The sequence below is a fragment of the Ammospiza caudacuta genome, chromosome 3, assembly GCF_027887145.1.
Source record: "Ammospiza caudacuta isolate bAmmCau1 chromosome 3, bAmmCau1.pri, whole genome shotgun sequence".
NCBI lineage: Eukaryota > Metazoa > Chordata > Aves > Passeriformes > Passerellidae > Ammospiza > Ammospiza caudacuta.
Window position 1 is genome coordinate 60,983,859 of NC_080595.1, and position 27,794 is coordinate 61,011,652.

The 27,794-nt window shown below is 43.3% G+C and overlaps 1 protein-coding gene across 6 annotated transcripts; it reads right to left on the reverse strand.

The window, feature by feature from the left end:
• Positions 1–926: 926 nt before the first annotated feature.
• Positions 927–27,794, reverse strand: MYB (MYB proto-oncogene, transcription factor). Of its 6 annotated transcripts, none has more exons than XM_058801940.1 (16): positions 27,757–27,779; positions 24,078–24,195; positions 22,379–22,450; positions 21,631–21,723; positions 21,015–21,235; positions 19,261–19,498; positions 18,404–18,484; positions 17,908–18,003; positions 16,277–16,534; positions 14,868–15,233; positions 13,246–13,388; positions 12,477–12,591; positions 12,261–12,386; positions 11,470–11,580; positions 10,742–10,849; positions 927–1,175 (listed from the first exon to the last, which is right to left on the reverse strand). In XM_058801940.1, exons 1-16 carry the CDS (start codon positions 27,777–27,779, stop codon positions 1,059–1,061), a joined length of 2,286 nt encoding a protein of 761 aa, XP_058657923.1. In that variant the 3' UTR covers positions 927–1,058. The 6 variants fall into 6 exon arrangements, with proteins under 6 accessions (XP_058657923.1, XP_058657924.1, XP_058657922.1 ...); XM_058801941.1 differs by having other exon boundaries at positions 16,325–16,534; positions 17,899–18,003; XM_058801939.1 differs by having other exon boundaries at positions 17,899–18,003.

Here is a 27,794-nt window from a genome sequence, read left to right on the forward strand (position 1 = left end):
GGAACAAAAGAGACAACATGAACAAGACAGTGTTCTCCCAAACATATGAAGGTGCAATGCATGCTGTTACAAACCAATGAGAAACAAAACAACACATCCACACAAATAAAAATCTCCCAAGAACAGTGTTCAAAAATATTGCTTATAAAAAAAGGGGAAAAATATAAATGATGTAAAAAAAAATTAAAACAAAAAGGTCTGAAATGCTAGTGCATAGTCAATTAGCTAACATCAACATTTGTTTTTTTCCATATAAAGCTCTACTGCTCCTTTTACACTAGCAGCATGTCTACACGCTAAGGTCTGTAGCAGCAAAACACAGTATTCATTTGGCATTTACAAAATTAAATTACTGAATAAAAATATAATTTTTCTCATAAATCTATGTTTCATACAGTAATATTTTTTAAAGCAAGCTAATTACCCACCCCCCCCAACAGAAACACACAATGTATAATGGTCTAGAACCAAAACAGAAAGGAGTATTTCAAGAGGCATGGATGTTTGAGCATTCACGATCTTGATCAGCTTTCCCCTTTTGCACAGACAAGCGTTTGTAGTAATGCTTTTCACTTCGGTATTTTACACCAATTCATTTTGTTCAGTGATTTAAAATATATCTGTGTGAGTACCTGCTCTTTTATTATTACAAAACAAAATAAAAAATAAAAAAGAAACAAACTAAACCCCACCCCTGACTAGCACATCACCGAAATAACAATACTGGTGTATTAAGTCTGTTTGATCTCAAAAAGTACAAGAAAAATTATCTTTATTATAAGACTGCACTTAAGATCATTAATTACCGATTCAAACTCAATACCTAATAATTTAGGCAAGTATCATTAAAAAAACACAAACTCTTAAGTTGGGTGAAATCCAACAAGAATATATATGCTGAGTGACTAAATGCACTTTGTGCTGCTCCCAACTGTTGTACCACAACAAAGATAGGCTCTTCTCCCATTCATGAAAAGTTCTCATGCAGAGGAACAGGAATTTCCCAGTGGAGGTGAAGTGTTCTCAGAACCATAATGCTTCTCTGTGCGCCGACCCTTTCACATCACCAGAGTCCGGGTGGGGAAGGTGGCCATGTATTTGCGCGCCTGATCTGGCAGAGCCATCTGATCCTCGATCTTCCCGCAGGACGCCGGCTCCCAGGTGTTGTTCAGATGCTAAATCACAAGAGAGAGAGACACACATTTAGTTTGAATGCTGTGTGATTTATCCATAGTCCCAGCCAAAGCTGGGCACGCTCACAATTAACTGTTCCACGAACAGGCAGTGGGATGTTGTCCTGTCCCCTGAGAAACTGAAATCTCAACACAACAGGCAAAAAAATGTCATCCTGACTTCTCAGTTAGTGACCACAGGGGCACATAGACCAGATGACCTGCAGAGGGGACAACACACGAGATCCAAACTTTCCTGCTTCTCTCTCAGCCAGTGTCTTTTCTATAATGCCATAGCTACAGCCTTGCCTTTAATCCTTTAGGAATATCTAAACGAAAACGTACTTGGCAGACCAACTTTATGGTCAACAGAGCACAGACAGGCTACAGTGCACAGTTAAAATATTCAGTGTTATGACCATGCACGAATTCCTGCTGAACCTCCAATCTAAAGATGCAGCTGCTCTGTCCTAGAGCTCCCTAAGGGGAGCTGACAAGCTCCACAGCCTGCGCAGCGCTGCCGAGGATTCCCGCGCTCCAAGCTGCTCTCACCTGTGGGCAGCGATCAGCGCCCGCCCTACGGCTCAGCTCCCCTGCCAAAGGAGGAGGGAGCGGGGCTCGACTCTCAGCAGAAACAGCTTTTTAATTATCGTGCAAGCCATTTCACTTCTTGTGGTATTTATGGAGGTTGCAGACACCATTTAGTATAATGCTAGAATGAGATAAACCTATCTGCAGAGGGCTGTGTGTGCTGTTATTTATTTACTCACTACACACGTGAGACATTTCTCATTGCCTTGAGCTATAAACAGCAATGAAATTTCAAAGCTCCTGGAATTTACCAGGATACACACTTTTATTTTTTTCTATTGAACTCTCTCACTTAGCCAGTGTGTCTGCCTTTCCACACTGAAACTTTCTGTAAGACCTGAATAAAACCTCTATTATCACACAGTTAGCTGTACAAATAGTCTACATTCCAAAAATGAACACAACTGTGCTTATCTTTCCACAAGAGGATCCCAGTACTGCAGAATACTGAGAAGGTGTACGCTCAGGATCCACCAGTAAAGACAAGTCAGGAGAAACTTTTCTCGGTTCTCTATTGCATTTGAAAAGGATCATATTTGCAGCACAATAACTACATTGCTCAAAGAGATGTCCAAAGCCTTGCCAACCTCTAGGACAGTGGATGAATCATAATTAGTGGACTGCAAACCATCTGCTAAGAGCAGAACTGTCCTGGCGTGCCCATGGCTCTTTCTGCCAACTTCTAGTTGCTAACTTTGCAAGAGGATCCTTGAATTATTCTCTGGCCTAAATGTTTACAGAATGCTCTTCTGACTGTAAACAGTGTTATCTAAGACATATGGATAATAAAAGGCTGGGCAACTATGAAATACAGATAATTTCAAGCAACATGCCCTAATCAGGGCACCAGGGCAAACACAGGGACCGAGGTTCCTGCCTTTGAGGGCTTGCAGTCTAAAAGGGACAAACCCAGTGAAACACTAAGCAAGTGTGTTAGTCCTCTGCAAACTTCTGCTGGGCTTCCCTAGACATGGCTTTCTCTTCTCTTTGTAGGGAAGCTCCAAATGCTGCCTCTTCTCCTGGATGCCATTTTGCAAGCAAAACTGCTGAACTTCAGTAGGAGTTCCCTTTCTAAGGAGAACCAGGTCAGGCCTCATATCCTTAAGTTTCTGCAGTTCTTGTGGGAAAGCTGCATTTGTGAAGTGAACAGACATGCCATACACCTCTTCTCTAGAGCTGTGTACCTTGTGCTGTGGCTCAGGCAAGGGTACATGCCAGAAAGCAGGTGTGACACACTTTCTGTATGCCACAGACCCCCATGCAACACACCACAGCTCCTTTTATGTTTTGGTTAAACAGCTTCCAGCATCACTTTTTCAAAGGCACCTACACAAGCTGGGAACCTACAACTCCCTATTGATCCTCAGTGGGACTCCGGCACCTGTGCATATTTTCCCCTGCTGTTTTAGAGGCATTTGCATGAGAAACCAAATTAATGCCTGGTATAAAGCCATTGGTTTTTCTTAGAAGTTGGATTTGTTCTGTATACCTCAAAAGCAGCTGATAGCTGCCATATATCCATAATTTCCAAGGACAGAAATATGTGTCTAACCAGTATTTCCCTGTGATCCCCCAAAGCTTCAATTCACCAGTCTAGAAATAAGAGATCAGCAGTCCCTTAAATAACTGAAAATATGTAAGGAAAAGTCCATTTGTCACAGTATGTCAATTTCTGGAAACTATAAGTAACTTCAGGCAAGGAGTGTCCCTATTTCATAAATTAGTCTTAATTGTTAGTATCTACACTGAGCTCTTTGTATTAACAGCCATGTGCTTAGTAGAAAAAAAAAAAAATCAGTATCCTGATATCACCAACATCTCAGCAGGCTGCTACATGTCACTCCTTCCATGGAAAGCCTGGTCTTCATCTTTACCCTGCTGTCAGTGTGGCAGAAGCTGCTCAGGCAGGCAGTAACCCTCTGCCCTCCCACTGGGCTTGGCTGCCCCGGGGAGCACTGGGCAGCAGACACAGCCGGCATAGGAGAACCAGCTCCACCCCTCACTCCAGCCTGCTTGAAACAGCTTCAGCTTTCCTGTAGGGACAGAAAAGTTTTCATCCATGTGTTCTTTTCCCCAGAAAATTACACTATTTACACTTTTTCCCCCCCTCCCTATTGTGACAAACTTATAAAAAGAGGCTGACTTTGCATCTTATTGATGACGGTGAGAGGTCTGCTCCAGTGCAGAAAGCAGCATTGGACCCAAAGGAGTGTGTTTTCTGATGCAGCATATTTACTAACACAGCTTTCCATTCTACCCTTGGGGAGCTCAGATAACATTTAAGTGGGTATTTTTAATAAACATTTTCTGTCTGAAGCCCTGACTCTCATCAGCCAACACAAAACAAAGCACAATGCCTGTGCCTTGCCAGCCCTGCAGTGCAGTGCCAGAGGCACGTGTGAAAGTCATCCTGATGGGAGCAGTTTTCCTTCCCTCCCTGGCAGGGAGTGCTGGGTCCTACAGCCCAGGCAGAGTGCCTTGCAGGGCCTGGTCACACACAGCTCTGGGATCTCCTTGGAAAAATGGTAAAAAGGGCAAAAAGGGATCCCACAATGCCTCATTCCCCACCAGCATGGCAGCAAGTACTGACAGGGCTCTGTCACAGCACAGTGGCAGTGCCCCACAGACAGCAGTGCCCAACAAATCTATCAGAAGGAAAGAGACCCAAGGCAGAAGGCTACAGGCATGCAGGAAAACAGCACAGAAACCCCAGCCAGAACACTCCTGTTGCAGAATGCTCATTGCATCCTCTTGACCACATTTACAGGTCTAACTCTGCAAACCAATGGATGAAACAAGATCTTTGTAACAAGAAGCCAGAAGGCCTGACCCATACCTCACCAAAATTAATCCAGTGGATTCATCCAGCCTAAATTCAGTCATCTAAGAGTAGGGTGTTCATTTTGGCACCTAAATTCCTAGCCAGTGGGAAGCGAAAGTAATTTCCAGAGTAAATTCTTTTCACATACACAATTTTTTCATTGCCTCACAGGGTAGGAGACCAATCTTCATTTTGCTGTCAATTAAAAGAGTTTAAACCTTTTCAGCCAGTACTTCCACTGTATTTTTCTCTTCCAAACACAGCAGTCTCTCTAAGTTAAATCACGAAGTGGAGGGGGAGAAGAAAGTATAGTACTATGAGTTCCCATAGGATTAAATTACAGATCCATGGTACAATTCCAGCTATGTCATTCTCCCTGTCCCTTTTCTTTTTCTCTCTTTCTCTATTTTTTTTAACCTCAATAATCCTACCAGTACATCCTTCTCCTGGCAGCAAAACTACATTATTTATCCTGTAATATGCCTTCAGCTGCCCTCAGGCAAATGTGAACTGTAAACAAACTGTCAAAGCTGTAACTGGGATATCCAGTTAAAGCACTTTAAATAAAAAACTTGGACCATCTAGAGAAAACAGACCAGAGTAAGGGAAGAAAACAATATGGAAAGGTGCTTTTCTAACAGAACTAGTCCTTCTGCTCTTGTAGCCCAGACTGCCTTTTCATGTGCTGTCTCTATAGCTTAAGAAAGCTCCTGTGTTACAACACCTTTTGTGTTAGAAGCCAATGCCAAAACCAAACACTGCTGCAGTCCTGCAGTGCCGAGCTCCCAACCTGATGAAAGTCTAGTAGAAATCCTTGGGCAAAGAACTGTGTTAGAAGACAGATTTTACATCTCTTCTCTGCTGGCAGATAGCTTCAGGAACTCCAGCAAAGCTAGTGGTGTTACAAACACCACCACTAATTTAGCCAAGCATTGCTGGTATTTAAAAATAATTTTTAAAAAGCTAGTGTATTTAAAATATTTTAAATGCTCAGACTACTAGGTCTCTTATCATGTTTCCCTGCTGCAAAAAGCTGTATTTCTTGCCAGCTTTCCCTTAGATTACATGGTACAGATTGTCTGCAGAATGTGCCACTGAAAAGGCTTGCAACAGAAATGCAGCACTCCTGAAACAGTAAAACGATGCACTAAACAAAATCATCTCCTAGCAGAATACAATAGACAGCATATGAATAACATGGCTTTCTATTCTGTAAGGATGCAGAACTGGCAGGACAGTAAAGACTAATTAAAAACTAAAGTGACCATAAATTACTTTTTAATCTCATTTGACAAAGACAGACCACTATTTCTACCCCTGCTGCTGGCTTTCCTCTGGGGCACAGGACAGACTTCTCCTAAACTCTGGGGCTTTCTGAGCAACTTAGAAATACAGCTTGCTAAATGTGAAAGAATAAGATGGTCCAGCTTTTCAGCTTCTTTTATAAGCATGATACCAGAGTTAGAAAGAGCTATTTGATGGCATTTAACCCTGAAGGTCTTGCTCAGGTAAAACTCCTGCTGAAGACATATGAGCTTTCCAAGTAAGATGAATGGACAAGATATGGAAGTGGACTAAGCATCTGCAACTCATGCTCTTCTCCTCTCCAGTAATCTTTTCTTTTTTTCCCCCCACAGATCAGAATACATTGCTGCTATGTGAGTAATAGTTAAGTTGTCACTTAACTGAGAGACCATCACCAGCCCAGGGCAGCTGTAACTTCCAATCTGTTTGCAACCCAAATTCTGCTGACCTGGGAGGAAAACCTGCAATGACTGGCCTGTAACTTTGAACCTTCTCTGGCTCCCTCAGCTGTGGCAAGCGTATCTCCTTCCTGTGCACATCACTCATGGGGACAGAAGGGGCAGCACCAGTGAGAGAAACCTGTGGGACTACCTTCCCCTGCTGTGCAAATCTCAAACACAGTGTGCTTCCCCCTCTCCCTTCATTAAACAAAGAAAAATATGAGATTTCAGGACCTTCCTCCCCCAAAAAGCCATGGAGGAGAAACAGAGAAAGCCTGCTGTTGCAGGAGACCATGCTGCCTTCCTGGCCATTTTGTCTCACAACCAGCTGCAAATAAAACAACATTTCACTTTTTTAACTGAGAAAGTTAAGCTTCATGACAGCTCCAACACTTGAAAAAAGGTAAACCAAGTAACTGTTTTAAAATCCTTTAAACTTACTCTTTGAAGAAAATGGCTACATAAACCGCTGAAAGTCAGGAAATTCGAGCTGAAATGTGTCAGTCTGTGGTTAAAAAAATGGAAAGTGACAGGAGCTAGGGGTTGAAGAACATTCTCTTTAGCTTGCAGGGCTTCTACCTTGTGTTGTTTCCTTTGTTACTGGGGGAAGAAGATATCAAAGCAGTGCTATTTTCTTAAAAGGCTCCATTTCATGGTGTCTTTTGATAGCCTGCAGGGTTAGGTGGAAGGTCTGTGATTTAGCCTACTTTTCTATCTGTTAAAATGTCTATGTTAGGATAGTTTGATTTATGTACCGCTACTGCTACGGAACATAATGTGAAATAAAATTTAACTTTTACATAGGAAGGGCCAGAAACAGAGAGGTTTTTATGTAACCTCTTACAAGGCAAAATTCAAGCACATGCTCAGTACAGATCATCTTTTTGTCTTGGTATTGGAGTATGTTATCCCAAAACCTTAACCCTTGGAAAAGCTGCTAGTGAGACCAAAATCTCCCTGACATGCAGCTAAGTGACAAAAATATAGGGTGCAAAAATACAGGTTTTAACTAACCCCAGGCATGCAAAGCAGAAATATTTGGGATCCATGCAACGGAGAGCAAGTCTACCCCAAGGCAACATGTGGGTTTGGTGAGACATTCCTGTTGCTGCCAGTCTGATAATGCACAACCATGAGATTTGTCACATAGGACAGAAGAGCTGGCTGATCCTCCACACCTTACCAGGAAGACCTTACACAAAACTGCCTTTACATCCAATGTCTTGGGGAGATCTAACAAGGGATTGAATGAGGATAAAGCCCAAACTCTTCTTGGGTCTATGGAGCCTTCTCCTCCCTTTGCTCTATACAACACTGACAGCACCAAACTCCAGTGAGTTTGGAGCTACCTGATCTCACATGCCAAATGATGCAACATGCTGTTCCTGCTAAGTGATGGTGAATCATATGGTGCTATCTGATATGGTCATCAGCTGCTATTTACTAAATGGCATATGATCAGTCATGTACCCAAATGCAGTAAAAAATATCATTAGAGATGTGTTTGAACATTTGCTACTCTTGCCTTTGGAGTTTAACAGCAAAGCAGTAAGTAATCAAGGATTTTGATCAGTTATAGCCAAATATCTTTGGGTAAATGTAGTGCAAATTATTAAAGCAATGGAAAACTGTGGGCTGGTAAATATACTGCCTCCCTCTTTTCTAAGTTCAAATTTAAAAGAAAATGGAATTTTAGGAACCAAGCATATTAAAAAAAAACCCTAAGTTTAGTGCTGTCTTTGTTTCTCTCTTCCCTTTCCATGCACAGATCCCAAGGCACAGAGATTGCTGTAATTTTTTCTTGGACTGAAGTCAATGAGAATTTGCCTAAGTAAGAATAGTTGGATCAGGCCCAAAATATTAACTGCAGCAATGTCAACATATGCAGACACAATTAAATTTCATCCACATGAGTTCCCTCATGCTTAATGTCTACTTTCATGGGATCAGTGGATTTAGTCCAGTTATTTGTTTGTGTCCATGCATGTGTTCAGGTAGGAGGGTGAGATACCAAACTCTAAACCAGGAAGGGTAGAAAGCATAGGACAATAATGTGATAAACTCTGGTCATGGACAGAAAGCAAACAGTAAAAACAACAACAAGCACAAAGGCAAACTTTTTCCATAGCTTTGCACCCTTTAGACATGCCATGCCCAAGGCACATGAGCCCATTTACACTGGGGTGGAGGAGGGGAAGCATCAGGGACAGGGCAGCAGCAGTTTATGGTGTGAAGCAGAGCCAGACTACACATCCCTTCAGAGCTGCACACAGCCACACTGTTCCCCTCTGACATGAAGCCAAGCAGCTTTACCATTCCTTTTAACCACCACACCAAGTCCCAACCAGAGAGTGCAGCCATTGGCAGAAAATACTGCATTGTTAGAAAAAGTCTGCATTTCATTCTGAAAAAGCTGTCTGTGCCATCATCACAGAAACCCCAAGCCTCATTCTTCATTTAAGATTACATTTCAGCTGAAAAGCTCAATGTTCCACCAGCAGAGAGAACAATTTTACCTTCATACTAGTACACCAAGAAGCTGCCTACTAACTATTCATTTTGGGGCTTTTTACAACTACTTTTTCTTTCAGTTCAACACACTTTCAACACTGAGAGGAGTTGGGAAGTTCTTTTTAACTCAGTTCCTACTTAAGAAAAGGTCCTCTTTATCCAAACAATGAGCATACCTGACTTTTAACATGGTTTTCCTAAGCAAGGACTGAAGAATTGAATCCAGAATGATCCACAAATTGACTCATGTAAACTTCCTGAACAAAATCAGCATGAGTGAGGACAGAAGGTTAAACAAGCCCTTTCGTTTATAGCAGCTTGTAAAGAAAATATTTTTAGATAGCAGGAAACATAACACCGGTACACCAAAGATCAAAAGATCCTATTTTACAGACCTCTCAGATCCTTCTCTTTTATTACAGACAGAGTGCAGGCAACTACCACTAACAGGACAACACACAGCCCATGCTGTTAGCTACTTGAAAATCTTGTCCTAAATATATGAAGGAGCCAGAGTTTGGCTGTTGGGACAGAGCAGGGCTGAGCTCTTGGGGACCAGCAGCCTCCTCCCACACACCCACCAGGGAGCTCCAGCAAAGCTGGAGACCCAGGCTCCTTTGCCACGAGGTGGATCTGAATTCAGCCCCTATATACTGCCCTAGATCAGGGGCAGTGGACCTGCAAACCCTTCTCTTGGCTGTCTACCACAGTGCAGCCAAGAAACACAGCTCATGAGGGACCAGCAGATAAACAATATTGAGAGTGAGTCTTTGGCCCCTACAGATGCCCCCACGCCAAGGGGAGTCCTAGTCCCTGCTCTCCAAAGCTGTTTCTCATCAAATGATTCTGCAGCACAAAATACAAGCCTACTCCATGGCAAACTGTGCCAAATGGGGATGTGTAAAATTTTACTATCTCCTTTTTTAATGCCTGGCTAGAAATGCCTAATCAAAACCAGCCTTTACTCATTCCTTCCTACTGTAAATAAGCCTTAATGTAAATTCTGGAAAGAGGGAGGAAAGAAAGGATTAGCCACATGGACTATCTGTCTGAAAGTCAGGAACTATGGAGTTACAATTTCCTTCCTGACAGTGACTCACCCTGGGGAATGAGACGCTTTCCTTTATTTCTTCCATGTGGAGATGGGCTACAAAATCACTTAGTCATCTATCTTGGAAATACAGAAATTATGTTTTGTTTTCTGAATGACTTGCTGTGGGTTTCACCTAAAGTACACAAGAGCTGCCAAACTGGCTGCTGATGACTTTGGTGGGTTTTAGATCAGCCCCTGTGCAGCAGCTCTGTTTTAAAGTACAGCAAATGTCTGTGTTTGGTAACACTTGGCAAAAGCACAGACACACAAACCCCAGCCTCACATGTGACTTACATTACAACAATTACACATTTAGCCCTCACTGGGGAAAGGCCATCCTGGTGCTGGGCTGAATGGGCAGCACTGGCCACACCTGTGCCAGCCAGGCAGCGCTGGAACCTCTCCTCTCACCCCAAGGACAGTCACAAGCTCTGGCCACCACACCACACTACTCAAATCTCCAAAACAGCAGTGCCACCTACAAGAAGCCTATAGAAAAAAACAAAACCCTTTGGTCCATGTTAATTCTCAGTCCTATCAATTCCACACTGCGCCCAGCTGAGTTACAACACCCCACACACAGGGCTGGGCCCTGTTTAGCTTCCTGGCTCTGTTGCAGCCACTGTGCCCTCCTGCTCCACAGGCAAAGGGAGACCCTCAGCCACATTCATCTGAACATTTCATTCTTCCATACCCAAAATCAGCCTGTTAAAAAGCTAGCTATCTATCTATCTATCTATCTATCTATCTATCTATATATGGATTCATATGTGTATATTTTAATATACTTTTATCAAAGAATAATTACCTGTAAAGGACTAGCTAGTGGCCTGTTTCTAGGTACTGCAACTGTTTTGTGAAAACTGTCATCATCTTCAGACACAGGCATCTTTAAAATGGAACTGGTAAGAAGATTCTGAACAGAAAAAGAAAAAAGAAAAAGGTTTTCAGCAACTCATGAGAACAAGCTGAATTGGAATGTATTGTAAGCAAACTCAGGCTGAGTGCAGAAGTTGCTACACTGGGCACAGATGAGGAGCAGACCTCAGCCTGGTGTCCCTGGGACTTGGCTTTGCAGGAGCATTGCCCTGTGCAAAGGTCTTCCACCCAGTGAAAATCCAAGTTCAAGAGTAAGAGTAACACTGAATAGTCCATAAGCCCTGGCAATGCAAAGGGAACTGTGCTCCTGCAAGGTCTCCTTTGCAAAAACCAAGAGAGATTGTCTCTCTCTCTTTTGCCAGTTTTTAATTCCATGATCTAGTAATTTCTGCACACAGGTGCAGGCATCCTCCAAGTGCATGCTCTCCAAAGTCTGTGGGCTGCAAAATGACTGCAACTTCTGAAACCTTCTATAGGCATCAGAGTGGTAATAAAGAGTAGCATTTTGCTTTTTATGCTTAGTACAAGAAAATGACATAGAAATAAGGAATAAAGCCTACTTGTGAAGAAAATCAGAAAAAATATTCTCTTTCAATTGCATTTAAGAATCGAACAGGGATGTAAAACAAAGGATCCTTTGATAGTGTGAAAACTTACTGGCACATCTTCCATAGCAGACCCAGGTGTAAAGAGCTGAGTGTTCAGGTTTTCTCCTTCCCAGTGATTTGAGCAAAAAAAATTTCCAGCTTTATCTGTTGGGGACTCCACCTGAAAGCAGAAAAGGCATGATTCAACCACCACATAACTGACCAGGAGATTTCTGTCAGTTGCTTAACAAATTGAACAAATATTCTTCACAGAAGTGCATAATACATGTTTACAGAAACATCTTTTACAGCAGCCTTGCTCTTTGCAGAAGAAAAAAGTTCAAGGTTCTCCAAAAAAAAAATCCCCATCTAATAAAACTTTGAATACTTGCACTCAGTGCTCTGTCAGTATTCAGGAGTTTAATCCCCTAGAAAGGTTTGAGAATAAATGTATTTTTAGAACTTTAGTGACAAAGTAATATAATGCAATGTCCTCAAATGTTCAGGTTTCTAAGTCACTCCATGGAGCTTGGTCCCCATGGGGTTCTTCTATACTTTTCACCAATATTTGAAAGATTCAATCCAAATTCATGTCTAATTTTTCTTTTCTTTTTAAGTTTCAAACGAAAACTGCATTAGAACGGCCCAAGCAAACCCCTGCTGAAAACAGCAGAAAGACTTCTATGGAAATCAATGGGAGATGAATTAGACATGCCTAGTGTACTATATGGAACCGACACTAAGATCTTGGGGCTCACATGAAAGAAAAACAGACACAGCTATTTAATAGAAAAGGCATTGCTATAAGTTTCTCAGCAAAGAGTTCTGAATTAAATTGCCTCAGGTAAGTTTGAGATTTACCTCTTGTTTGATTTTCTTCAGCAAAGGGGGTCCACTTTCATGTAGCCCAGCCACTATTGCAGATTCCTCCGACTCCTGCTTGATAACATCCTGCAGATCTTCTACAAGATGAGTTGGAGTTTGAGGCTGAAAGAAAGAAAGAAACATTATATCCAAGTCCCAGAACATCCCTCTGCACTAATATCAAAGCAACTTTTATCATTGTTTCCTTCTTACCAGCATCTTCAAAGGACCGTATTTGATTTCCTGAGCTGCAAGTGCGTTTTTGAATGGAGTGGGTGTTCTTGGAGAGCTTTCTAATATCGACCTCTTGATTGCTGGAGTCCTGAAACTTTAAAAAGAAGGAGAGGAACTTTAAAGGAAGATGCTTGGAAATACTAGCTCTTTACAGAAATGCATGCATACAGGCAGTATTGTTGTAAGACTTTGGAAAATATTCCCCTATCATTCTGTAATCCATTTTGCTTTTACAGCAGAACATCTCTTTGACTTCTTTGGAAAATATTTCCCTATCATCCTGTAATTAATTTTGCTTTTACAGCAGAACATCTCTTTATTTTAAAAACTGGTGAACGTATATGCATGGCTTAATAACCTACCTCAATAGTAATAAAACAGAACTTTTACTCCCAACTAAGAAAAATCTGAATGTGTGAGCAAACAACTCTGCAAGAAGCACAGAATCATAGAATGGTTCAGGATAGAACAGTCCTTAAAGATCAGCTAGTTCCAAACACCCTGCCACAGCCAGGCACACCTTCCATGAGATCAAGTTACCCAGGGCTTCATCCATGGATAGGCCATTCACTTTTCTGGCCAGCCTGCTCCAGTGCCTCACCACCCTCTCAGTGAAGAACTCTTTCCCTGTATCTAACCTAAACCCACCCTCTTACAGCCCAAAGCATACAAAGCTGACCCAGCACTTTGGTTCCACACAGATGTGAAGATGTGGCCCCTTGGGAGTTCAATAAGACAAGAGACTTACACATGGTTTTCCTTCTGAGCTTTGAAAGCCTGGTCCCTGTGGAACGGGGAGGTAACTGCCATCTTATGGCCGCACACCGGCGTGGAGGTAAGTGCAGGGTTCTCCAGGTTCAAATTTTCGTGAGTGGATGAGGTGTTTAGGAACTGCACGAGTTGAAGAAAGAAAAAATTAACAGGAACATCCAGATTACATGGCTGACCTCTTAAGCTGACGTTATTCAACAAAAGAAAAATAAATTATTTTCTTGTGATTGACACAACTCAGTTTCCTGACCCTATGATACGAGTAGGGGTATGTGGGTTACCTGACTACATTATGAAAAAATACTCAATGGTTTGGCTCAGGAAGCTTGAGAGGGAAATTCTAAAGGAAATGACAGTTCCAATGAGAAAAACCTTCCACCACTTTCAGAGCCTGATTTGGATTTTCTCCTAATAAATTTTAATTAAGAACCCATGTGCCCAAGAAACTGGGTGAAAATGAGCAAGGGATATTTAAAAACAAACCCACAGGAAACAGAGTTAAATTCCACAAATATTTATATGGAGCATCTAGGAGCTTTTAGGGTAGTGAAAGTGTTGATGACAGGAAAATAAATTTCCTATAATCTCTCTCAAAAGAAAGTACTTCATTTTCAGAGTATAAAATGAAAGCTGCCACCTGTGATGGATGCATGGAATACTTTGGAATGGAAACAGCTGACTGAAAAAGAGGTAGCACTATTTGTTTGAAGAAAATTGCTCTTGCATGTGTTCTACCTAGTAACCTAAAATATTGTTTCTATTTCTAGTCTACAAATCTGTGAGCATAGTGGTATCCTTTATTCTGACAACAATTCAATGTATTCCCTTCTAGATTCTGTCACTTTATAAAAATGCGGCATGTAAGAAAATCTGGCTTTCACTGGAAAAATGACATATGATTAAAACAGCTAATAGGTAATGGGAAATACAGCAAGAAATCATTACATGAAATCTTTTCCTTCATGAAACAGTGTTTCTTTGACATCAAAGACTAAAGCAAACCAACACACACAAACAAAAAATCCAAAACACTTTTAAATAGTGCTACAGCTGTGAAACAAAGCAACCATCATTGGGAATTTGAACCAGACCATTTTAACAGGCCATTTTCCTCCTCATTCCTATTCCAACTCTCATGGCCTGGGCAGAGGATGGCAAGTGTGATTTGAATTTTCTGGTTGTTATCAGTTTGTCTCACAACCTGAATGCTATTTAAATGTAGTTTGGGGTTTTCTAGGTCAATGAATCATACTGTAAGTGGACAGAGATGGAAAGTATCACAGATGATCAGCTGGAGTTAGCAGCAGGAGTAAAGCAAGGGGTCACACTCCCCTACAAAAAAGATTCAAAAAGGCAAAAAACCAAAACAAAAAAACCCATGCCCCACAGCTGAATTTAAAAGTCAAAAATCAACAGTTAGCTTGCTGATTAACTAAACTCAGCAGTGAAGACTAGGAGCAGTGAGAAGATTCAAACACAGAGTGAAATCAACAAGCACAACGGTAATTAGTCATTTGTTCCAAAGGATTAGTTTCTAAATTGTTAAGGCTGGGGTGACTTTTGAGAATTAGTAACATCTGTGCAGAAGTCTTGATCTACCTGCGAGGGAGAGAAGGGCAGGCTTTTGACAGGGGAGCGCTTAGGAGGAGTTGAGCTGCTGGTGTCAGCTCGGACCAAGGCGCTACCGTGGCCACTGGCTGAGGGGCCGCAGTGCCCTCTCCTTTTGCGAAGAAGGAGCCACGGAGCCGCGCTGCCCTGGGAGGCAGATAAGGTCTTTGGTGAGCCAAGAGAGCCCTGACTTGACATGACTTTGCTCAAATTTGTGGTGGGCTGTCCTTGCGGTCTGCAAGCACTGGCCCCTCTCTGCTGAAGCTGCGCGGCTTTGCCTGGGGGAGCTCTGCTAGCCGGAGTGTCTGTGTCTTCAAAGAATTCAAAAGTGCTGAGATCACCCCATGATGAAGGATCCTGAAACAACGTGGGAGGCACGGAGCTATAAGACAGTGCATAGTGCCACCTCATGAAAATACAGCGCTAGGATATGTTTGTAACCAACAACAACAACAAAGTCTTCCCCAGTTCAATTCAGCCTGACCCTGCTCATGGGAGCAGCAACACTGTGAACACAATTTGTGTTTTCAATACATACCTTGATCTTATCAAACTGTCTGACATTGTAGTAGTGTTGCTGGCAACAGAGTCCCTAACAAATGAGTCAAATTATGTCCTTACTATTTGCTTGCACAGTGTTTTCTGCTTGGTATGATGATGGTGACTTTTGTTACAAAAAAATGTGTGCTGTAGACCAAGGCTGGCCTCCTCCTAACATGCAGTGCTGCTCTGGATGTGCTGAAAGGGAAATGATACCGAATGAAGCAGACACCTCTGCTTCTGAAGGAGGTTGCCACCAACAAAAGTAATTCAATGTGCTACTTTACATGTAGCATCCCAGAGACTACAATGACAACAGGTCCATGTCAATGTCAGTCAGATACTTGACATTTAAATGTGTGGTTACAGTCCTTCACATATGCCAGGACAAGTCCCTTAAACTTTGAAAAGCAGCTATTGAGGCTGTAACGAAAAATTCTAGAAGATGATGCAGCTACATGAGCGGCCACACCCAAACCTATGGCATGTGTCACTTCGAATACCAGTAAATATGATCGCATTGTTTAAAATTTTTTATGGTATCTCTGACTGTATTTTAAGGAGACTTAAAATTGAGAGATTGTTTCAAGCTCCTACTGTGCACCTTGCTGAAACTCACACTCCCATTTCCAAGATGTAGCAGGAAAGGGAGACACCCAAAAAAAGCATACGCATCCATGCTTGAGGGCTTCATTTACAAGCAGCTGCATTTTGTCATGTCAGAAGATAAGCTTCAGATCCTGAAGCAACTCGAAGTTACTCAGGGAAAAAATCAACAATCACATTTAGGACAATCCCAGCTCTTCACCCCTTACTCCTTGACCATGCACAAATCCACCTGAGGCGGCGAGTCTACTTACGGAGTCTATTAACTGGAGTGTTTCAGCAAATTCTAAGAGATTCTTAACATTGTCCAGGATGTTGCTCTGGTGAACAATCATGCACCGGGCAGGGGATGCACTTTCCTCAGGTAAGCAACCGTGATCCACCGGCGGAGATGGAGTGCAGTGGTGATGCTCCCCCAAACAGGAAACAGGTGCACTGTCACCACTGGTCCTGGTACTGTCAGCAATTGTGGTGCTGTGCCAGCCGGGGTAGTTTGATGTGTGGTTCTGTGTCTAAAGGAAGAAGAGGGCAAAAAAAAAAGAAGAAAAGGGAGGGGGGAAAGGCAGAAGGAACTTAGCAATGAAATTGCACAAGGTGTCAGATGCCACTGGAGGAAAGATAAAAGTAGTTGCATCATCATCTAAAAGCTTATGCCTATGAAACAATTGTCAAGATGTTTCCTTTCATCAGTGCAAGATCTTGTTTTAAGTAATACTGGCATTGTATTTGTTATCCCAAAGTTACCTCACAATTTACTTCCAGGATTATAGGCATATGTCATTACTAGCACATAATCAATTCATACTTTGTTACTCCAAGTGCTCAAAAAGTGTCTGCAAGTCCTTTTCTGTAAGAAGCAAGAAATGGCAGGATTTCCCTACTGAGCGCTCAGCACTGTAGGAGCCTAAAAGTTTTTAGAGTTAGAGTTGCTTTTGTCTGCTTATCTCCTTTTCTTCTGCTATCCCTGTCTAATGCTACAGCTTACACCAATGCAATGAAGAGGCTGTCAAATCAACGTGGTTAGGAAAGCAGAAGAACAAATTAACAGAAGTTTCTTTCCAGTGTGATCATGCAACAGAAGAAATTGCAAAACATCAACTAAAGTTAAAAAGTGGCCAAACTAACGTATCATGCATGCAGTTCTTTTACTAATCATTTAAATATTGCCCAAAAAAAAAAAAAAAAAAAGAAAAAGGTTCTGCTGGCTATCACCTATCTTCAAAAATGATTTTGGGATTCTTGGCTTTGGCAACGGTGTTAAGTAGTTACACAAGGGCTTCCACGTATTAACATCCAATGGCATATACAACCAAGTATGAGAATTCAGTAATAGCCAGCACTTGCTCCACACATGCAGTTATGAAGAATCTAACATTATTCAGAGGAGTAAAACAAATTCTCAAACATGCACCAAGTGAAGCTTACGAAGTATATAAAACACAGCTGCAGGAAAGAATGCAACAGAGAAGAAAAATCTAATGCACAGGCACTACATTTTCATCACATGAACCATTGCACACTTTCAGAAACACAGATCCTGTTATTGATCAAAGGTCTGTAGGATTTTCAATTTTTAAAGGTCTGTAGGATTTTAAATTTTTGTGCAATCATCACGTTTCCAATTTACGTCATGTTACTGAGCCCAATCCTGCTCCCACTCTGCAGAGTAAGATACCTGCAAAATTTTTTGATTTTTTGTCAGCAAAAGAATTTACGAAGCAGATACAGATTACATATGTGCTATGTTTCATCCTTTTAAAACGGAAATATAGAGCCTTGATTAGTACTGAAGGCAGAGGGGGAGTAAAAAGTTAAAAAGACAAGCACTGGGGTAAGGCTGCTATCCCTCCATCCAAGCACACAGTGACAATCTTACTGGTAATGCCTGCTGCCCTTTCAGTTCATTCTCAGTCGACATTAGTAGCAACTCTAATTCCTTTATTCGCTTTTCTTTCTCAGGGTCTTCATCATTATAGTGTCTCTGAAATTAAGAGTTAAGGGAAAAGAAAAGATAAAGGTCTGATAGGATGTAGCAACTCAAATGCTCGTGGTTTGCCGACCTGTGGTAATAACAGCCAAATTAGATTCCAAGATGAAACAAATGTCAATTGTGTTTTGCACCACCAAAGTCTCTGCTGAATTTCAGTATAGACATTTGAAATGGAGAAAGTGAAGGCCATCACACCAGATGTCAACTACTGCATTTAAAATCCACTTCAGAAGGAGCAATTACTAGCCATGTTAGAACTCCCCGACCTTCCCCATTTTCTCTTTTCACCACACTTAATACATTAAAATGTTTCCTTAATGCATGATGTCTGCATTTTAGTTTATCAAACATTTAAGAAATTGACTCTTGAAATAAGGTTCAAGTTATCTACCTGGATAGCTGCAGCAGCTGGCTGAGGTACATTGACAATATTTACATGCAGTGCTACTGGATACGGGATCTGACCAGGAACCTAGGTCAAAAAGCAAAAATTTCTTATTTCCATCATATTATCTGCTTGCATTGCCAATTTGTGTTAAACATACTTTGGTGTTAGGTACTTAATATTTGTAGTCTGTTGAGATGAAATAACAAAAAAAAAAAGTTTACAAGAAAAGTAATCACGTTTTTAGGAATATGACTGCAAGCATTAGAGAGGAAGAAAGAAAATTCATATATGAAATATTTACCCTTCCTGAATGAGAAAAGATGAATAATTTATAGACACATTTGTAAGGATTTTCTAAATTGAAGTGAAAAAGCAAAAGATGCAATTTATTATCATCTAAAACTCTACAATGCAACTGTCTGAAGCAGGAGCCTGTTTCATTATTAATCATTAATAGAAAAGAAATCTAATTAAAAACAATACTTGTTCACTTGGTTCTGACAGGCAACCCACAGACAGAATACTACTAAAGAGAATGTGGGAGATTTTGACATGGAACACAGAATTAACCAGATTCAACTGATATTCAAGAAATTTAATATTCCCAACTCTAAGAACTATGTTAACTGCTCCCAAGGCGTTAAACCAGCTGTACCCAGTTCCACCACCTGAATGCCACCAGTTTGAAATGTACTTATTTTCACAAAGTCAAAGAACTCCTCATCTGACACCAAACACATCCAAGTCCACCACGACGAAGAAAACCCTTCGAGCTGAAGCCAGGCCTGGCTAAGCTGCGCCCATGTGTCCAAGGAGGCAGAAGCAGCACCCCCTCCCCACAGCCGTGGGCAGGCACTCACGTTCTGAGGCTCGGGGAGGTGGTAGTAGGGGTAGTCACTGCCCAGCGGGGGCTGGCTGGCCACCGGCAGCTGCGCGGGCGGCGACGCGCTGTGAGCAAAGGCCATCAGGTGGTTGTTCTTCTGAAAGCCAGCAGCTGCTGAGGAGTGGCAGGCTTTGGAGGACTCCTGCAGGTAGCCCTCCTGCTCGACCTTCCGGCGCATGGTGGAGTTCCAGTGGTTCTTGATAGCATTATCAGTTCTGCAACAGAAATGCAGGCGCTCGAGGAAGTTTCAAATACGAGCATTTCCAATTCAGACAGGTCAAATGGGCAGGGAACTGCTGTCTGCATTTCTGTTTAAACTCTGAGCTCTTCTCTGACCTTCCTCCTACCCCCACCACTACAGATGCTACTCCCAACTTCTCAGGAAAGATGCTTAGTATAAAGGTTAGGGAAAAAGAAAAACAGGCTACGGTTGTTTACATACTTTTTTAAAGCAATCTCTCATGACTTACATCCTCAAATTGTAAGAAATTACTAATTTCATCTTCACTTCATTCCAATGAAGTGAGGAGACAACAAAGGCTAACTTCCCTTTGAGGCTATCCTAAAGGAATGCCAACATCATCTTCTTATCTCTTAATATTTCAGTGGAGTCTTATTGTGTCATTGCTGGAAAGAAAGACTGTGAAGAACAGCTGTGAACAGACTAACTTCCAAGCAATTTTCCAGCTGGTCACCTAGACAGCAACAACAACATGCTGTACATACAAACTCAGTAAACAAAACTGTTGCGATTTTTCTTACATGCAGAAAAACTGAGATTGAAATCCTCACATATATATGTCAGGAAAAGTAAACTTACCAACTTTGTGAGATTTTTAAGAGTACATTTTAAAATAGCAGAGCTGTTTGAAAAACATCACCACTGCATGCTATCATTCAAAGTAGTATCTGTGATGTGTGAAAGCCAAAAAATATTTCCAAGGGCTAATTTCTTTCATCTTCTAGAAGGTGAAAGCAGCCCTGAATGATTGCTGAAAGGGTTATCATGATCCTAGGCCTTATATTTAGGTCTTGAAGATGTTTTATCAAATAGCAGGAAGAAAAGAAGGAAGAGAAACCTCTCCTTTGCTTACATTATTTGCTTGCCCACATTTTGAGTCACTTTTAATCAAGCAAGACACAGAATCTTTGAGTTCATATACAAGCTATACAAAAGCTTTCAGTGAGACAAGTATTTCCAGGACCAGAGTTTGAGGAAAAACTTTCTCCTACTTTACATATGATTTTTTAACAGGTCAAAATCATCTGGATGATTCAAGAGCAATTACAAAAGTTGAAGAAGCCTTTCTTAAATCATTTTGAATTAACAGACTGGATTTCATGTTGAAGGCATACCCTTAGCTGAATGTAAATTATGTTCCATTTGCAGGCCCTGATCCTTCCCTGTTAAATTGATTTAAATTTTGACAGTCATCGCAGACACAAATAAGACTGCACAGACATTTAGGAACTCTTATGCTCTTGCTCCACTTACTGGTGTTTTTACCTGTGGCAAACATTAAAAGCCTGAGAAAATAGCACACTGCTGTGTGTACTGACCAACCAGTGAAGTTCCCCACTGAGAAAAAAGCACATTGGTGTGTCACTGGCTTCCCAGGTTTTGATTCCAATATTTTTTCGATTTATACAGTGCAGCCTGAGGCAACCAAAACAGACTGCTCAGACCTGCAGCTTTTTCCTTTTTTAAGAGCTAAAAGCATGTGTCATTACCGTCCAGGCAGCAACTTTGCAATCTCTGCCCATCTGTTTCCCAGCCTCTTGTGTGCCTGGTAAATAATTCTATCTTCCTCTTCTGTCCAGGAGGTTTTCTTCACTTCTGGATTCAAATGGTTGTGCCACCTCTCCCTGCACTGTTTTCCAATCCTTCCCTTCAAATGCTTAGCAATGACAGACCAGCGCTTTGGACCGTATTTCTGCACGAGCTCTATTACCTTCAAAGAAGGACATAAAAACTGCCTGTATTTAATGATGCATGATGAATCAATGACATTTTTTTCTGTGGTGAAGCAATATTTTCGACAACATTTCTCAAAACTGCCAAAGTAAAACTAATAGCAACTAAGGTTCCCCACTTCCCATTCATATTTTTACCCGAAAGGAAGAATCTGGTAATAGTTAAGGCATTTCTAGACTGCAACTCCACATTACAGTGCTGTAAAGCAACAGTAATTTATTTTCATAGCAAACTTAGAAAGCACTACACAAATACAATCTGCCTCTGGCCACAATAATGTTGAGACCACCAAAGTTTCCAGTAGTTTTGCCCCAACACATGAAATCTGCTCGTAAGGCATTAATCAGACAGAAGGAAAAACTGATTACCTACCCTTTGATCCTCCTCTTTAGTCCAGGGACCTTTGATAAGTTCTGGGTTTAGTACCTTCTGCCATCGGTGCTGGCACTGAACATCTGTCCGATTCTAGAGAAATGTGAAATACACAAAGTGGATAATTCTTTAGAAAAGATGATTTAGAGTGAGAATGCTCTTATTCACATACAGTTGTTTTGATGTATTTCACTACCAACTAAGATTACTAAACATCACAGAGTGATACAGTAAGTCTGAGAAGAAGGTGGTCAACTATCCATTTGCTCACAGAATAGATAAAGTTTCCATCACTTCTGCATTGAGGACTCCATCACCAAAACTACACAAATTTTATCTTCCCCATCTGCACAATATCTGGCATGCTTTCACATGCAGTATTTCAGCAACAGCCAAACACAAAGAATTTTCTTCAAAATAATACTTCCAATTCACCAAAGTTATATTTTTTTTTAGCTGTGCTGAGACATTTTGTTTCATTGTCACATTGACCATCTAGTGTGCAAGTCCCCACCATCCCCCATTTTTGCTTGTTTTTTTCCAACCCTTTCTGAGAAGTGAAAGGAAAAATAAATGCAGAGGTTTCCACAGTAATCTAACTGCATTTCTAAGGTCTCAATTTGTGGAAGTTTTATATCTCCCCTGAAGATGTAACTATAAATCAACCACTCCCCTTCCCCTTTATTAAGGAAACCCCTTGATAAAGAATTGCTACGAAGCCTGGAAACAGAAACCAATATCCACTTACAGGAAGGAAATTGGCAATGACTTTCCAGTCTTCTGTGCCATTCTGCTCCACAAGCTTCTTCAGCTTTTCATCCTGAATCATAAACCCCCCCCCAGAGATAATTAATATTGCAATCTCTTATTATCCAAATGAATTTTTTTTTAATTCATTCTTGTAGCTTCTTATGCATCTACTGCTTTCTGAGTGTAAGGGAGGGTCTGTAGTCTTTGCATGCTTTTAATTCCTAGAGCATAAGATTTTTCTACTCCTTTGGAATTTGGCAGGTTCTTTACTGTGCTGCAGGAGAAATACTGACTTCTGTGCAATTCTTTGACTCACAATATACATTCACATTTTACTCATCAAAGCACTGTAGCTGTTATTCTTGGACTGAATTTACAGGAGGAAATGGGTGTTTAGATGCCAAGCATCAGAATAACCTTGAAATTCAGCAACACTCAGGCACTCAGCTACCTGGGCACCTCTGAAAATCACAGCCTTAAGCTTTACATGTCTTGCAAGTAATGGGAGTTCCAGTAACTTGCTCATGGCCTATTCACCTACAATAAATGCACAATAAAACTAACAGCTCCTTTTTGCTCCTGCTCTCTGTGAGGGAGTTTTGCATACCTGTAAATAGCAAAAAATTTGGCCCAATCTTTTTAATGGTAAGGCCAGAAATATAGACCCTAAAGACAAAAGAAACCAGTCTTATGTACTGGGAAAGACCAAGATAGAGTAAAACCAACCAGAAATACCCCAGGAGACAAGAGGAGAAGAGTAGCCCTCTCCTTCCCCAGTTAGCATCTCCCAGTATGCTCCCAGTTCATGCAACAGGACAATGGCCTTTGGATCTCATGGCCATCCTTTCCTCCCTGGCCACATCACAACCACATCCACCTTTGCAAGGGCAGACTATGATTTAAAATAAATAAAAAGCTTGCAAGGGGTGACCTGCCACTCTTTTTACATCAATACACATTGTTAGAGAAGAGAAAGTCAAAACACAACTCAAGAACTGTATTAATGTATTCCACAACAAACTCAAACCAGTTAAATGGCCAAAGGAGATCCGTCTGGCAGAGGAGTTTGATACCACAATTTCCCCAGAAAGTCAGCACAAGGGTATCACATATAATTCTTGATCTTGAAAAGCAAAATACATCCTGAATGCTCAGTTTTGGTACTGCTGGATTTCTGTCCCCTCCAGCTTTTACTTTAGTTCCACTTGGAATCCTAACAGTGCAATTAAAGTGCAAAATTCCAGTGGTACAGAAGGACTGCAGCAGTTTTTGCCACAGTGGTTTACTGCTGCGGGACACTGCACACAGGCGGGTTCTGGCATAGCAACAGTTTCCAAACAGAAAGAGGAGAGTAGCAACAATGAGGCACTGCTACAGGTGATTTGGAATCTGCTTTGGAACCCCCAACAGGGATTGCGCAGAGATTCACACATCACATGCTTTAACACAGAGCATGGTGGAAATTAAAAAGTTGTGTTTATATGTTTTATTTAAAAGGTAAGAACTATGCTCAAAGTTAAATAAAACACTGAATATAGCAAGTGGGTCAAAAAAGTTGTTCTCAGATATGGGACTGTCACTGAAGTAAGTTTGTAGATTAACAACATGGTGAAGAACATGAAGCAATTTGAAGAAGAATGTGATCCATGCTCTCTCTTATCTTTTTACATGCAGGAGAGGAATGAACTTGGATTTACCTCCTCACGGGTCCACCTGGTTTTTCCTAAGTGGCGTTTTCCAGTCTTGGGAAGCAGACCATCATAGTCGTGATCATAGACCTCAACATCTTCTTCATCATCATCACTGCTATATATACTGCAAAAGGAAACACAGCGAGACAGAGTGGAGCATGAGGACTTGAGCTACTTAATTACAAAACACAACCCCCCCCCACTACAATCCTTACAAAGGTTACACAGATAAAAGTTTTAAAACTTGCACAACGAGATTTTGTTCTGCATTCTGTTGTTCTAGTATTCTGAACTGGTTCTGCTGTTTTTGGTATCCACAGATACAGGCAAAGGGCTGGCAACCTTCGTGTTACTGTGCATGTTTAGACCTGCTCCTAATGTTAGATCAGTGGTGAATTACACATTTGGCAAACTTTCAACCAATGAAGGTTTCAAATTAAAATACAATGTTTGGGACAATAAAGACAACTAGAGGCTGTGTCCAGTACACGAGTACATGCTTAAGATCTTTAAGTCATGCCATACACATTCTGAAAAATATTAGTGTTTTTGTATGTTTAATACAGCAGATTGTTATACTGCTCCAAAATAAAACCAACTGTGTAGCAAAACAAAAAGCTAAACAATAACCTTGTTTGAGAAAATGTTTATGGGCCCTATATGAGAAGGCACAAGGTTTTACAATAAGTAAAGACAGTAAGTGGCAGCATTAACATGCAATAAGCTCTAATATAAAATATGCCCTCCATTTATGGGTTTGGACAGATAAGGACTGAAGACAAATTTGTTTAATCCTGCAACCAACAAATGAATGACTGAGCCTTTCTGTAGTCTCCATTTCTATAAGTTTATTACCTCTAGTCTATTTCTAAATCCCTCGTACTGTTTTTGAAATACTCTGCTCACCTAATTCATGACTAAGGGATTTCCCCAGAGGCTATCTATGGGTAAAAAGGACTCCATGACTCTTTTCACAAACAGCACCTTCTCTACCTAGCTAACTAAATCTAAAAGAGTGTTTTGCAACAAGACATGCCTTTCTGGTGGACAGTATCTTACTTCTAACTTTTAAGGTATGTGCAGCAGTTCTGATACTTCAGCTAAGAGCTGCAAGCCACGAGTGTTAGAAAGGGGTCAGTGTCATTAAGATTCAAACTGTGATATATCTGATGGTCTGGCATGCTGTGTTATGTTAAAAGTATGACTAAGACATTAAAAGAAAGTTATTTTGTAATAAAATTAACAGGCGCTGTTTATGCTGTTAACCTGCTTTCAGGAGATTACTTTCAATTAATTTGCAGTGCGGCACGGTTACTGTTTGTCAAGATGCAAACACCTCCGAAAGGCAAGCTGCTGAACATACGTTCTTTAAAAGCACTGGGCTAATCACACCCTACATCTTCCACCCTGTTTTCTGGCCTGTGCCATGAAAGAGCATGCTTACATGCTACATGTAAAAAGTTTTCCACAGCCTGCTGCTGTGTGTGTGGCCATCCTGCAGCCTCTGCCGGGTGCCCCTGACTCACCCATACAGTGCATCGCGCCCCCCGCGCCGCAGTCCGGCAGCCCCGCCATTCACTCCCTATTCCCAAGACCCCATAAGCACTGGGAGTAAGCCCCGATGGAGCTCCCGCTCCGCACGCACCCCTCGCTGGCAGCTGGAGCCTCCCGTGCTTGAGCAGAAGCTCCCACGCTCCAGCTGCCACACGCGCGGCTCCGTCCCCAGCCGCCGCTCAGAGCAGATTCACTTTTCTCAGTGACACACAGAGACAGCTGCGCCGCTGCCCATATGCCAAAGGAAGTTTTGTGGCACAGTTTCCAAGTATCATTTTGAAAATGAGTTTTCCGTAGACGGCAAGCAGCAGGTACGCATCCATCGGCGGCGCTTCCTGCGCCGCAGGGAAACGCCGCTGTGCAACAGCAGCACAGCACCAGCGGCCAACACGTTTAAGGACTTCAGTGCGGGGCAAGTTCTGTAACAGGGTTATTTAAATGACTGGGGCCTCGCTGGCACCGCAGAACCGAGCAAACTTCACTGTACTACCTGCGTTCTCCAGCAGGAGAAAAGTGCCCGGGGATGCCGGGACTTTCTTCGGTAGTTTCTTCAGTCAACCTGGCCCTCAGCAATGCTCTAAAACTTTATTTTGCACCTCCGGCCGCAGCCCTGAAGGGTCCCCCAGGCGGCTCGGCACGGCACGGCGCTCCGCCCGGCCGGGACAGCGGGAGTCCCCCGGCCGCCCATCAGCGCTGTGCTGCTCGCCGAGGCAACCAGCTTGTGCAACGATACACGGGGGAAAAGGAAAAAAAAAAAAAGGGAGAGATAAAAAAAAAAAAAAGGTAAAAAAAAAAAAAAAAAAAAAGGAGGTGTAGAGGAAACGACTCGCTGGTGTTACCGTGATTGAAGGAATTCGGGCACCAGCCCCGCGGGGCAGAGCCCGCGCCCGCTCCCGCCGGCGCCCGCTGGATGAGGCGGACCCGGCACCGAGCGGCCCCGGCCTCCAGCCCCGAGCGCGGCCGTGTCCCGGCGGGAGGCGCCCGCGAGGCAGCGGTAGCTGTCCCTCTCTTTCGGGAGACACGGGCCGGGTGATTCAACGCCAGCTCTAGCGACAGCCCCGCTCTGACACTCAAAAGTACGGCCCGGCGCTCGCCCAGCAGCTCTCACCGCCTCCTCCCGCACCGCAAGCCCCTCTTCCTTAGAAAGAGCCCACCAAGACCCCTGTCCCTCCGGACGGGGCTGGCTCCCGGGAAGCGACAGGCAGCGCTGCGACCTTCTCCCCTGTCACAGCCAGCCAAAGGGGAGGGAGGAGGGGAGGATGCCGGGCTGCAAAGAGAAAAAAGCCTCCACGTGTCCGACCCGCCGTCCCCGGCTAATTAGACAACAACCCCGCTCTGTGCGCCCGCGCGGCAGCGGGGCCACGAACGCGGCCACGCGGCGCTGCCGCCCCGTCCGGTCCGGTGCCTCCGGGGCACCGCCGCCTCCGGGGCACCGCGGCCCCAGCCCCCGGCGCGGCGTGGCAGGGATCGCCGTGGCCCGGGTGCGCGGCAGGCGGGCGGGCGCGGTGACAGCTCCGGCCGAGCGCTCCGTCGGAGCCGCAGCCCCCCGCCCGCGCTGCCGCGCTCCGGCGTGTGCCGAGCGGCGTGTACCGGGAAAAAACTAAGCCCCGCAGGCCAGAGTCGCGCTTCCAAAGGCGAAAGGGCCGCACGAATAAAGGAAACAAAAAGTCGAGGGAGCGAACCGAGTCCCCGCACCCGCCGCCCACCTGTCGCCTCACCCGGCCGGGAATGAATGAATGGGACGGGACGCGCTACCTGCCGCCGCCGAGCCCGCCAGACATCGTCCCGCCCTGCGACTGCGGGGCGCGCAGCTCCCTCGGGCTCAGCGCCGGCTCCCGCGGGCGGCGAGCACCGGCCCCCCGCCGGCGTGCAGCGCGGGGCCCGAGCGCCCCGGCACCGGCGGCTCCGCGGCGCGTCCCGCCGGGCTGCAGCTCCCCCGGCGCCTCTGAAGGAGGAGAGCGCCCCGGCACCGGGGGCGGAGTACACCAGGTGCGCGGAGGACGGGGGGCTGCCCGCCCGTCCGCCGGCAGAGCCGGGTGCCTGCTGCCGCTTTCCCCCTCTCCCGTCCCGCGCCCCGTGTGACAGGCGCGGAGCGCAGCCGGCCGTCCCCCGCCCGCAGACAGCGGGTTACCTGTGCCGGGGTCTCCGGGACATCCTCGCACCGGCCGC